Below are 12,832 nucleotides of genomic sequence, written 5' to 3' on the forward strand. Positions count from 1 at the left end.
ACGTACTTAATGTTTTTCCAGTTATAATAGCCATAAAATCGGATGCGGCTGACGATGTAAAACTTTGTAATTTGAATTCGTAAGCGGTTCCCGGTTCTAATTGGTCAATTTGGAAGTAACGTTTTTCCATGCCATCGATTGTTGCTTTCATGTATTCGCCAGCTGTCGATGCTGGACGGAAGTATGCATAAAAACCATCCACATCGATTTGATTGTGTTCAGGTAAAGTCCAGTGAAGTACAATCGATGTTTCCGAGATTGGTTCGACTCTCGTTAGATTTGGCGCTGGCAAATGGATATTCTTGACATCCAAATCTTCATGGCGATGCAATAAAAAGTTTCGTGATGCATTACTCAATTGATTGTCATTGTTTGAGTACACAGCGGCGATACGGAATCGATAATAGTTGCCCGGTTTTAAACAATCCACTTCGTACATAAATGTATTTTTTGGAATATCCACATCGGATGTCATCCATTGGGAGCGTTTTGATGCTTTCGTGGTGCTCCCAAGCAAACGGTATTGGACCTATTTATTATTGATTGTTTTACGATTATTTTTCGATTATTTTAAATTAATTCGATTCTTTTTTTGTGATTCTCCCCTTAGGAATTGTACCTTAAAGAAGAGAATGGATAAACCTTCGTCATGCGGCGGCACCGACCAACGCACCATCACCTTATCATCAGCCAAACGAGTCACATTCGGTCGTGTTGGTGGCACCATAATTGCTATAAATAATAAAAACACAAAAAAAAAAAAAATAAGTAAGAAAATCATTTACGTAAATCGTTTTCTTTTCAGTTAAATGATTAAACTAATGATTGATACAATCATAGCAAGCAACAAACTAAATCTGTTGGCATTAATTTGAAAATTGTTCGAGACGAATGAGTAAAAAAATGTTGTCAAACATGAATGTGCCATAAATGTCAATTTCAAACATTTTGCGGGAATTAGATAATACAAATTTGTAACACCCAATGAATGTAATCGATTTAAGAATATAAAATTAAATAACAAACATGCTGCGAGAGAGAGAGAGAGAGAGAGAGAGAGGGAGATAGATATTTTGAGAAAGGTGAATTTTATGGAGTTGAAGCTGATTTCGTAAAGCAAGTAAACCAAAACGGTTGCAGCAGCAGTTTTATTATAAAATGCTCCAGAATTCATCTTCTTGCAAGGCATGCATTCCATTTCGGTTTGCTTGGCAAACAACAGATGGACATACAGAAAGAACTCCATCTTCTGCTTTGATGTTCGAATAAGCAACAAATTGATGCTTTTGCTGTGATAAATAATTGCAAATCAATTAAGTGATTATGCAGATTAGTATAGTTTATGTGCATTTTGTTTGTGCGCACACTGAGTTGGTAATCGTTTCGTGCCTCAAGGCACTCTTAAAATGATTTTGTACATACGTCACTTTTTTTTCAACTCGCTGCTCCCTTTTTTTCTGACAAGCTTTCGATTTTATCGACCACCGTTATCAAATTCAAATCAGTTTGTATGTGTCACTCAAACTAATTTTTCCACAACTCGCTCTTCTGATGAGCACGATTACGAAATGCAATATAATTTGTAAACACACATTTCCAACAACGAAAAAAACACACGACTTTTTTTGCCTTCATCATCATTTTCATTTGCTTCCGTAAAATTATCTTATGGTATAAAACGAAGAGGTAAACGCTATTGTACTTTTCACTCTAATCAAGACAGAAGACAACGACGACGATCGCAAAGAAAAAAAAAACTGGGGAAAAACCTATAAGTGAACTTAGAAATGAAGCACATATGATAATATGATATGTCTGGCCTGCACAGAAACAAGTGTTCGAGTACGCTTACCCGCACTTGCGGTGTTAGTAGAGACTTTACCCCTCAAAATGAGTTACGCACTCTATTTTACTCTATTTTTGGTGTTAGTTTCATCAAACGTATGTGACGATACACTTTGCAATCATATTCGTTAGCGTATACACAGACTCATATGCACGCAACGAAACCTAAAGGCCTTATTTGCTAAGCACACGATTGTAATCGTGTACGATTCCAATCGTCCACGATTTTCTTATGATCGTCTACGTATATCTGAAAAGCGTTAGATGAAACGTTCCCGATCATGAAAGATCGGTTGGCGATTTGAAAAAATCGTACACGATTACAATCGTGCGCAAATCGTGTCCTAGAAAGTAGAGCCTTAACTCGTTTAACGCATGCGGCAACGTACATATGTACTACACATGTATCTCTTTTTTCACTGTGATGCGTTTACTTCGATGAAACTAACACCAAGTATAGAGTTAAATAGAGTGCGTAACTCATTTTGAGGGGTAAAGCCTCTACTAACACCGCAAGTGCGAGTAAGCGTACTCGAATACTTGTTTCTGTGTGATAGTCATGGTGTTCAGCGGAAAACATGTTTCATTATGTCATCAACAGGAACTAATGACAAAGAAAAATTAGTTCAATAGGAAATTTCTTATTTTCACTTTACCAGCCACTCAATATTCAATGTACAAAATAGAAATGATTGGAATTTCAAAAGGACGGCCAGCCCAACGACTTAAAAACAACCAAAACAATCACGCTTCTACTACTGACCGAATCAAACGTTATAACTATGTTATATTTTATACGCAATGCGCATTCAGTAGATTCAACGCGATTGGAATTGAACACATTTCTTAAATTATAATTGATATTATTATGACATTTTTTTTCCTATATCATTTCTTTTCTCTTGACATTCTTGTCATATTTTTGTTTGCAGATCCACTTTGAATCGTTTGCCGCACGTCGACGGCCTACAAACGATTTTAATCGGTTTTTACGTGTTTTGTAATGCACACATGGCTACTTTTATAAATAGACATCAACGCTCAAATTAAATTTAATGTTTTCGAATTGGGAACGATCTGCTCAATTCCCTGATACGGATGAATGATATATATGTGTTTTGATGATAGAAAAAAAACCAACCAGACCATTTCATGAAGTAAAAAAAAAGAAAACATCTTGGAAAAAATGTTATGTATGGTAAAAACTGAAAAAAAATCACTCATAAAATACGTGCTATGCAGTATGCGCACGTAATAATAATTTTTACTAGAAGAGAAAAAAGTCTGAATTCAATGTGCGAATTATCAAAAACGATAAAATGTAATGCACATTGAAAGTCTGAATGAAAACAAATTACGCAATTGGCCTGAACTGAATACATCATTATCAATATATGCATTTGAATATTATGGATCGATCTTGTCGTTCGTAAACGGTTTGTTGACTTTTTTCTACTCCGAACACAGGCAAGTCCACGGAATAATAATACAACAAATTTCGATTGATTGAAAGTGCCACTGCGTGCGCGCGCACCCGATTGCTTCGTCACATTGACGAATATCAGTGCAAAGCAAAATAACAGGCCGCCGTATGTCTGTCTGAACATGGAACCACATTGCAGATGCATGCATTGCTACAACTATACGATATTTTTATGCGCATATTTTTTTTTCTCTTCTCCTTGTGACATTAACTATTTCCCTAATTTGTTGTTATAGCGATTTTAACCGACTTTTGAATATGTCCATCATGTACGAGCACCACCAAACTCTTATGTGATTAAAAAAAAAGTGAGAGAAATTGCAATGTGATGACCATCGAGCTCACCGATATAAAAGCCAATCCACAAATCAAAGCACAGTCATTAGTTGTAAGCTACTTGATTGAAACTAAATAGATAATCGTGCGCGCGATCAATACGATGGATACGTATTTTGTGAGTGTAATATGATTGAAATTGATTGTTTGATACAGAATTAAGTGCATATTGAAATTCTTTTTTGTTTTCATTGTTTGTTTTCTTGAAGGCATATTTTATTTTATTCGCCACAATAGCCGGCACCTTTTGTGTTGAGCCAATTAATGTGGAAGCAAATACTCAACAAACAATCAAAGAAGCTCAACCGGAGAAACGTTCAATTGGTTTAAGTTCATTGAATGATTGCGATGGACCATATGGTGCTGTTGGTTTGCACGGTGGATTGCATAGCGGTGTTGCTGTTCATAGTGATTTGGCATTAGGACTGCATGGCGGCGCATATGCACCCAGTTATTCAGGTGGTTATTCAGGTGGTTATTCAAGCGGTTATTTGGCATCGAGTGGAATTCTTTCACATGGAGGCATTGGTCATCTTGGTACGTTGGGAGCTGTTGTCGGCTCATCACCAGTTCTTTCCGGATACGCACAACATGCACCAATTTTAGCCTCTTCTGTTGTATCGCATGCACCCGTTTTGGCTGCTGCACCAACTGTAAATCATTTATATTATCCACATCGAATTTGGAAAATATAATTAAATTATAAACATTTTTTAAATTTATTGACTAGGCCATTGCCATAGCACCATCAGTAACCAAGGTTGTAACTCAACAAGTGCCCGTACCCGTCCCAGTTGATCGGCCCTATCCAGTTTTAAAGTAATTTATTTAATGTATTTTTTCATAATTTTTGAGGGAGAAGATACACTCGTACATGATAAGCAAAAAACGCTCAACTTTCCCATCATTTTTGCAGCAAAATTTAACGAAAAAAAATTCTAATCAAATTAACCAAACAAAAATACTTTTTTCAGACCAGTGCCCGTAGCCGTGCCAGTTGATCGGCCGGTTGTCGTACCAAAGTGAGTAGATGCCAAACACCGACTAGCTCCTTGAAATTGGATGATTTTCCATATCTCTCTCTCTCTCTCTCTCTCTGCACACGTATCTAAATTTCAAACTCAAAACATTTGTGTTGACTCACTCCACACTTTGAGCAATTTCCATTAGATTCAAGACAACAATTACACCTTATCACATATATATTTTCTATCGATTATAAAATGTGTTCAATGAATGTTCTTTTATACTTTAAGGCCGGTGGCAGTACCTCATCCAGTACCTTATCCTGTACATCACGTTGTCACAAAGTATATATTGCACACAAAATGCACAATATCTTTTTTTTTATTCATTGAAACTTTGCAAAAGTTAATTATGTGATGAATTTCACATCGTTTTAGAAAAGTTACAGTTCCATATCCGGTGATTGTTCCATCACCATCGGTTTCGTATTCCGCACCAGAAGTGGTCGGTCATGGATTGTATAGCCATGGTTTGTATGGATCTTCGTATGGATCGTACGGATCATTTGGGTCATCTTCTTATGGATCATCTTCTTATGCATCACCATGGTATCCATCTTCTTCTGGTATAAAGGTAATTTCTCCATCATATAAATCGTACTATGGTGGTTATGGTGGTCATTACGGAGGAAGTGGAAGCTATCATGGTGGAATAAGTATTCATGGCGGTGGTTTAGGCCTTAGTATAGGCTCAAAGTATGGATCGCCGCTTAAATTCGGTTTGAAATACGGACATTGGAAGAAATAAGGGCGAACTGTTTTCAACTGAGCAAGACATACTTAACTATTTTTTTGTTCTTTATTATATTTTGTGCCGCAGAATCAATGTTTGCCATTAATTTGTAATATGTTCAATTTCGATTTTTATCCACAAAAGTCCGAAATAATAAATAAATAAATTCTATTTATGTTCCGGTGCATTTTTATTTCTATTTTTATGTTAAATGGAAAGAATAACTTGAGAATTCCGCCTGTGTTTGAATAATAGTCAATAACGCTCACAAATTGTGAGTGTGAGCCATAATATTCAATCATAAAAACCAGAATGAGTGAGTGTTTGTAATGTGTGAATGAAACGAACTCAGTGGCATCGACTGTAAAACTTTAGTCATTCACTCAAACCTATGTGTATCTCTATACACATGTGAACATGTATATACCTCTCATTCTTTGAGTTCTACTCGAAACGTATGACGCACACATATACATGCGGAACTGACAACACATCGCATATGAACGTATAAGAATGAGAGAGACAACCGTATAGTTATAATAGAGCGAAAAACAAGTTTGTGAGCTCAAAATGAACGCACAAATATTTTACGTCCGAAACCAATATCCATTTGACAGTCAGTGAGTAAAGAATTTTTTTCACTTGGCACGAAGCGAGTGAATATTTTGTATTTTAAGTTAAATTTTCTTTTATAAAAGATCAACCATCAAACAAATACTTCTACATTGAGATTTTATTCAATGCTTGAGTGAAATAAATATTAAATTCAGAATTGAACGTTGAGAATTTGGGACATTTCATTAATTTTTTTCCAGATTCGTTTTTTGTTTTGTATTTTGATTTTTGTATAATTGATTTGTAAGGGGCTTCCATTGTTAAGCGGTGAAGATAAATATTTTCTACAAAACGAAAACATAACGATGAATGACGATAAGAAATCGTTGCGTTTTACGGAAGAAGAAAAAAGTGTACTATTCTCATTATTTGGCAAATACAAGGATGTTATTGATATTCGACATCGTCGGAATTCACAGTCTCAACACAAACAAGTCGCACTACGAAAATGTTGGGACTCAATACTTGATTCATTCAATGCACATCCCGATACGAGCAAACGGTCGATGAAACAAATTCAAAAATTTTGGTTAAATTCAAAGTAAGTAGTACTGAAGTTTTTTCCCCTCAAATTAGTTTTTTTTCCTTAAATATGAAACATTAACTGTCGAAAATAATTTCAGATTGAGAAAGCGTTTGCCAGACGATAAAGAAGGTAGTAAAACGTGCGAGAAGCGGTCAAGAATTATCGAAATAAAGGGTTCTCCGTCGAAAAAATCAAATGATGCAGCGTATCAAGAACTAGTTAAAACGTGTAAAGAATCCGATAATGAAGACGACGAAAATTCAGATCGAAAAATGTCGTTGGATACAACCGACGAAATCGCATTGTCTGAAACAAATGTAACGAATGGGGAGCAGTATGAAGACGAACAATATGATCCATTGGGTGATTCGTATTTTCAAAATGATGCAATCACGTTAAAAGTCATTGACGATCCAATTGGTATGATTTTAAGTGATTCTTTTTTAACGATTGTTTTTGGTATTTATTGAATAAATTTTGTTCGTTTAATTTTACGATAGATTTGGATCTTGCAGCACCAGCACCATCAAGTATTGTGACAATTCCTGCGCAAACACAGCGTGGTACAACGCTAGTTACACTCCCTAGCCAAAGTTATGAGCATGTAAAAAAGCAAGAAGCGTCACCAACGTCACAGTCGGCTTCAGTACAACCAACAACTGCCTATATCACCTATTCGCCTTCATCAACGGCCACCCTTGCCAATCAAAACATTCAACTAGTGAAAAGTGCAAATGGAAATTATTTAATTACAACTCCAGCCTCAAACTCGACACCACAAGTGATTCGAGGGTCGCGTCTTAGTCAAGCGTCACCAACCATAACAGCAACATCATCATTATCGATGAAGGACACCGAAAATGCATCACTTCAAGATTTACAAAAGCAAGAAGCCTTACTTCGTATTCGCGAAGCCAAAATAAGGTGTGAAGTGCAAGAAATTGAAAAGGAAAAAGCTCGTGAAGAATTACTTCAAATGCGTGAAGTTCATCGAATGAAAATTAAAGAGATGGAAACAAGACTTCGAAATATGGAACGTTCATGATATGATACATCAAAATTTATCAATCGGTCTCAATATATCTGAATTTATATTATAAACATTGTCTGTATGTATTATTTTTTTTAGTTTATGCATGCAAATGTTTCGAATACATTTTTCTATTGTAAAACAGAACATTTTTAAACAATAATAAATAAATAATTTGAATTTTTTTTAAATAAAATTAATAAGAAAAGTCAATTTTTCTGAATAAAAACTTACGGTGCTTATGTTTCTTTTTGCCTTTGCCAAATTTATTGCTGCGTTCACGATTTGCCTTCGACAAATGTGGAATAGTTCCAAGTGGTTGTGTGCCAATCATATCACCTGAAATTGGTTTTGGTTTGACTTGAAGAAGTTTACTTTCGCAAACTTCACCCTCTTCATTTCGTGCAAAGCATTGAACAATGCCAGCGTGTTTCTTTTCAAGTTGGTCAATTATCAGTCGATTGCCATCCGTGCGAATTGCTTGATCGAGTCGTGTATCGGCTCCATTGATCAACCAATAAATGGATGGCTTAGGATATCCATGTGCAATGCACTCCAACTCAAGTCGATCACCTTCATCGGTGAGTGTATCGATGGGACCTTTTTCAATTTTCGGCGCTTCCAAAACATCCAGTCGTATGACTAACATTTTTGCTGGCGCAATGCCATTGTCAAGCTGACAAATATATTCTCCACGATCCTCTGGCCGTGTATTCAAAATTTGCAGGCCAGTACCAAAAACAGACGTACGATTATTCGAAATGACTGTTCCTGGACGACTCCAGGAGCTCTGTTTAACAACAGGATATCCAACACCTGCGAATTCGAAAATGATGAAAATAAAAATGTTAGATTCACTGGTTTTATGGGATCATGTTGGAAATTACCTGGGCATTCCAAAAGGGTTGTTTGGCCCGGCTTCACGGTGACATGTTCTGATGAACTATACAAAAAAGATGGTGGCCCCTTTGGAGTATAGTCAACAGTTACGATAGTCTTTTGCAGCGATGTCACTTCTACACCGGTCAGCGGGTTCACAGCTTTACACCAATACGTGCCCGTATCCACATTCGTTACAGACTGCAACATTAAAGCTCCAGTTGACAATTGTGGAATCGAATTTGGTAATGGTTGATCATCTCTGCAAATTAAAACTTTATTATTTTAACAGACTATTATTTTCCATTACTTGACCATGAGATGAAGAATATTTTATTGTAAATCATCTCATTTAAATTATTCATCCTGTAATGATTTCTATCATCACGAACAACTAATACACTTACTTGTAAAAATTCCAAATGGGCTGTGGATTTGATTTAACTTCACCGCAATTAATAAGAATATTATTACCAGGTGGTACCAACTGAAAAAGGGAGTAAATGGAAATTTGTTAAATAAAGTGAAACGATTTTAATTCAATTTGCTTTCCTACCCAATGTAGGACGCGTGCATTTACGGAAGTGTCAACCGTTATGTTGGCCAAAACTAATTTGGCTGGGATGGATGCAAGAGCAGCGGCTCCAAGCCACGCCACACACTGATAATCACCGGCTGAATGTTGATTGACATAAATGCGCAATTTTGATATGCTATCTTCGATCGTTATATTATATTCACTCTAATTATGGAAAATACAAAATTGATATTATAAATGTGACATTCGATACGTTAAAAGCTATTCAAAAATCTTTTTCTGACCAAACACAAACCATTTTATTCAGGTAGATATAATCGCTATAGCTATTGCCGCTGTTGGAACGTTCTTTTTGCGGTCGAAATCGCCATTCGATGCGATCAGATGCCAAATTTAAGCCACACTCAAACAATACCTCATCATACAGTGGGGCAACGGTTGATTCAGGCTGTCGTTCCATATATGCTCCAAATTTTTCCGCTTTCGCGGACGATGTCGATGACGACGGTCGACTTGAAAAGGCTTTGACACCGTATCGATCATTTTGCAGTATTAATTGTGATAGAATTAGAATGGTGAAAAAACTCGCTTTCAAATTTCCCAAAAAATGGTTCGTAAATATTTTTAAATACAAATGGCGTCGAGCCATTTTTCCTTTTCTTTCTCTCTCTCTCTCACACACACTCAAAAAAGTCGTTCCTTCTCTCGTTTTAATTATGGCTCATAAATCCCCCGAAACTCTTCGTGGACTCTGAAATGAAACGAAACAGTTTTAATTTTCTTTGAAATCATTCAATTTACAAAGTTAAAATTATGTTAATTTGATCTAAAAACATGTTTGCGGTAGATTTGGTTGAAATTTATACGTAGATATTTTGGCATCGATTAAAATCGACAGACCGAGCTGTGGTGCAAGTGTTTCAGCGTCGTGCATAGCGTGATATTTAAATTTAGTATGTGCTAAGTATGTTCGCACATCTCTTCTAATAGCAGCAAGAACACTGGAAAGAGCAAACTCTTGCACGTAGCTAAGAATTACAAAGTCCAACCTAAATAGATTGCCATACATAAAATGCCTGTGTACTTATGTAGTTTTCCTGCCTTGGCAAATGGTTTTTTTTTACTTAATGATTGTATGAAATTAATACCAATCAAACATTAATCTCTCGCCCACATTCAATTGACAAACACTGTTCGGTTTTCGTTTCGATTACAATTCGTACGTTTTTAATCGACACGCATATTTATCAATGTATGTTTGTTCGAAAAACGAGCGAGATATTTTGCAAATACGATTTATATACCGGGCATGACTTTCAATTTTAGTGTTTTGGATTCCACGGGCAATTCTGTAAATACATGAACACGATTACAAATCTCACTAAGAAAATGTTACTTTTATTAATCCAATCAAAGTGAGATTTATCGACGCCAAGTGTATTTGTGCATTTTTAACTTGTTTTTGGTGAGTTTTTATGACACACCAACTTTTACATTCTATCGGACACATGTTGAATTCTTTTCGGTCACTTATTCTACGGTTTTGTAAACGAAATATTTGGACACAAATTATTTTTTTTTCATTTAAAAATATTCCCTCATTTTAAATCAAGACGACATTGAGGAGGAAACGAATACTCACAGAAAAGAGAAATAGCAACATTCTAATACACAGATTTTGAACTGTCAAATTGTCACTAATACTATGAACGGCATAGTGATTTTTGTATGTATTGTGTTCCTTTGCTGAGCATTATTATTATCTCGCAACAAAAACGGCGATTCATTTAGAATTTGTATTCAGATGATTCGTCGTATAGATTTAAAAAATCGTTTTGAATACAAAGTCATCTGAATACAACTTCTAAACGAATCATCATATAGTTTGAGAAGTGATTATCTTTTGCATATATCATCGGCGTTAATATTGCACAGCAATATTCGCAAATATATCAAATGACGTTTTCTGTGAGTAAAAAGGAATTTCGCAAACGATCATTTACATGACCATATATAAATGCCACACGAAAGAATTTTCACACGTTTGTGCTTGTTTTTGCTTTTACCATAAAATATTAAATGATCGATATGCAAATTCCACATGTTGTTCAATTCTCTATCTTGCTTTACCAATGCTTCGATCATTTCATCGCATTAAATCGAAAAAGATAGGCAAATGATCACGTCTTTTTTTGTTGAAAAATTGGATAAACTCAAACACACATTAATTCAATTATATGGATTCTTGCGCTTTATAAAACTGGTTGCTTCTATCAAAAGCCAAACAAATTATGTTTCTGCATTGAAAAAGAGACGATTCAGTCAATAATCATCTATATAGATTAACGCATACAAATTTGAAATTACATGGTATTGTTTTCGTTCAAAGAAAATATGCTAATTTCGAATCAAAATAAAATTGGCACAAAGAATAATGGCACGTTTAACTGTTTGACTGCCATTCAACACTAGATATTCTTTTTTTTCTCACTCTTTAACTGATTCGGCAATTCGAATCGATCAATTTTATTGGTTTGACCATAAATTGAAAATAAAAACTTTGCGCAGCAGGAACGAATTTTTACGACACACGATTTTCATTTTTGGTGTCTTTCAATCAATAATTTACAAAAAAATGCTCTGAATTTTCAAACAATCTGTTGAATTTGAACTATATGTCCATAAAAACAACGAATATCCACACGTTTACTACTTTTGACCAAAGTAGTGATTTACCAAAGTGTTTGCTGTGAATTGAAAATTAACGACTAATCCAATGTGGTCAACGGCTTTTGCGATTATCGACTTAATTAAAAGGTGATGAATATTAGATTATCACTAATTAATTTTGAAGAAAAAACTCACAATTTCGAATGTAGGACTTGTAGGTTCAATACATAATGATCAATCGAAAGGAATGAAATGATTGACGTTTGTATTTTATTTTATTAAACTTAAAAAGTAAATTTTTTCCATTAACATGAGCTTAATATATATTAAGCGCTTAATAAATGTAATGCTTTGTTCGGCAATAAATGATTTTTTGAATATTTCTTATACCAAATAAGTACGATGAATTTAAGTCTTTTCTCCATCAACTTACATCAAATGTAGGTGTTTTAAATATTGATTGAACGACGCAATAAAATAATATTGTTTATTATCGTAAAGCAGCCTTAAAAATATCGTTTATTCAACGCACTTCTCTAAAATGAAAAAACAAATAATTACGAAGTACAAAATCAATAACAATAAAGTTTTACAACAAAGTATTATTCAAAAAAATTAAATGGGCTAAAAAACTGTCGTCGCCTTTTTTTCTTTACGACCGAAATAGATCGTTGGACCCAATCAAAAAGCGATTATCTAACAATTTTCCTCGATTCTTCTAAAATAGTTTGTCAAAACCAAAAGTAAAGCATGTTGTGGTTACGACTGGCTGAATGTACTGGGTCTCAACGTTTCTTTTTTGTCTTCTCCAAAAAACGAGTTTGTTTTTAGGGAACAACACATCAATTAACAGTCTGTTTGTGGTTAAAATGTATCAAACTATATATAGAGCCCGCGCTCTAAGTAAATAATAATTTTTTGAATAAGTTACTCAGAGATGAGTTTCATTCAATAATTATTGCTATATACATCGAGAAAGAGGCTTGTCCACAAAATCGATGTGATCAACTCTCTTTACTCATCTTTAGTCGCCATAAAGACTCCAAAAAATCATTCTTCCGGAAAGAAAAAACTCACATCTTTTTTATTTGCTTTTTCTGGCTATTGTTTCTGGATACTTGCCGAACACGCACACTTTTTAACCATTCACAA

At 34.9% G+C, this 12,832-nt stretch overlaps 3 protein-coding genes across 4 annotated transcripts in view; 2 read left to right on the forward strand and 1 right to left on the reverse strand.

The window, feature by feature from the left end:
- The window catches only part of LOC116342357 (interference hedgehog), a 44,922-nt gene that overhangs the window by 2,323 nt on the left and 29,767 nt on the right, over positions 1-12,832 (reverse strand). For both annotated transcript variants that reach the window (XM_031769926.1, XM_031769927.1), the window contains exons 3-9: positions 9,306-9,761; positions 9,029-9,214; positions 8,880-8,959; positions 8,481-8,734; positions 7,828-8,409; positions 620-732; positions 7-529 (exon numbers count right to left, since the gene is read on the reverse strand). In XM_031769926.1, coding sequence (XP_031625786.1) covers positions 7-529; positions 620-732; positions 7,828-8,409; positions 8,481-8,734; positions 8,880-8,959; positions 9,029-9,214; positions 9,306-9,659 — 2,092 coding nt within the window. In that variant the 5' untranslated portion in view covers positions 9,660-9,761. The remainder of the gene's footprint in view (positions 1-6; positions 530-619; positions 733-7,827; positions 8,410-8,480; positions 8,735-8,879; positions 8,960-9,028; positions 9,215-9,305; positions 9,762-12,832) is intronic.
- LOC116342359 (shematrin-like protein 2) lies at positions 3,661-5,599 on the forward strand. The gene is made up of 6 exons (XM_031769929.1): positions 3,661-3,782; positions 3,874-4,317; positions 4,395-4,483; positions 4,639-4,686; positions 4,921-4,974; positions 5,068-5,599. The coding sequence occupies exons 1-6, from the start codon at positions 3,768-3,770 to the stop codon at positions 5,435-5,437; spliced, it is 1,020 nt and encodes a 339-aa protein (XP_031625789.1). The 5' UTR covers positions 3,661-3,767; the 3' UTR covers positions 5,438-5,599.
- LOC116342358 (regulatory protein zeste-like) lies at positions 6,020-7,735 on the forward strand. The gene is made up of 3 exons (XM_031769928.1): positions 6,020-6,578; positions 6,661-6,983; positions 7,064-7,735. The coding sequence occupies exons 1-3, from the start codon at positions 6,343-6,345 to the stop codon at positions 7,606-7,608; spliced, it is 1,104 nt and encodes a 367-aa protein (XP_031625788.1). The 5' UTR covers positions 6,020-6,342; the 3' UTR covers positions 7,609-7,735.

The sequence above is a fragment of the Contarinia nasturtii genome, unplaced genomic scaffold (genome assembly GCF_009176525.2).
Source record: "Contarinia nasturtii isolate CC-2019 unplaced genomic scaffold, AAFC_CNas_1.1 Cnas_scaffold_864, whole genome shotgun sequence".
Classification (NCBI taxonomy): Eukaryota; Metazoa; Arthropoda; class Insecta; order Diptera; family Cecidomyiidae; genus Contarinia; species Contarinia nasturtii.

Coding starts and splice junctions, on each gene's coding strand:
- LOC116342359 (XM_031769929.1), top strand. Junction 4,687..4,920: donor CGGCCGGTTGTCGTACCAAA/GTGAGTAGATGC, acceptor TTATACTTTAAG/GCCGGTGGCAGTACCTCATC. Junction 4,975..5,067: donor GTACATCACGTTGTCACAAA/GTATATATTGCA, acceptor ACATCGTTTTAG/AAAAGTTACAGTTCCATATC.
- LOC116342358 (XM_031769928.1), top strand. CDS start 6,343: ATGAATGACGATAAGAAATCGTTGCGTTTTACGGAAGAAGAAAAAAGT. Junction 6,579..6,660: donor AAATTTTGGTTAAATTCAAA/GTAAGTAGTACT, acceptor AAATAATTTCAG/ATTGAGAAAGCGTTTGCCAG. Junction 6,984..7,063: donor AGTCATTGACGATCCAATTG/GTATGATTTTAA, acceptor ATTTTACGATAG/ATTTGGATCTTGCAGCACCA.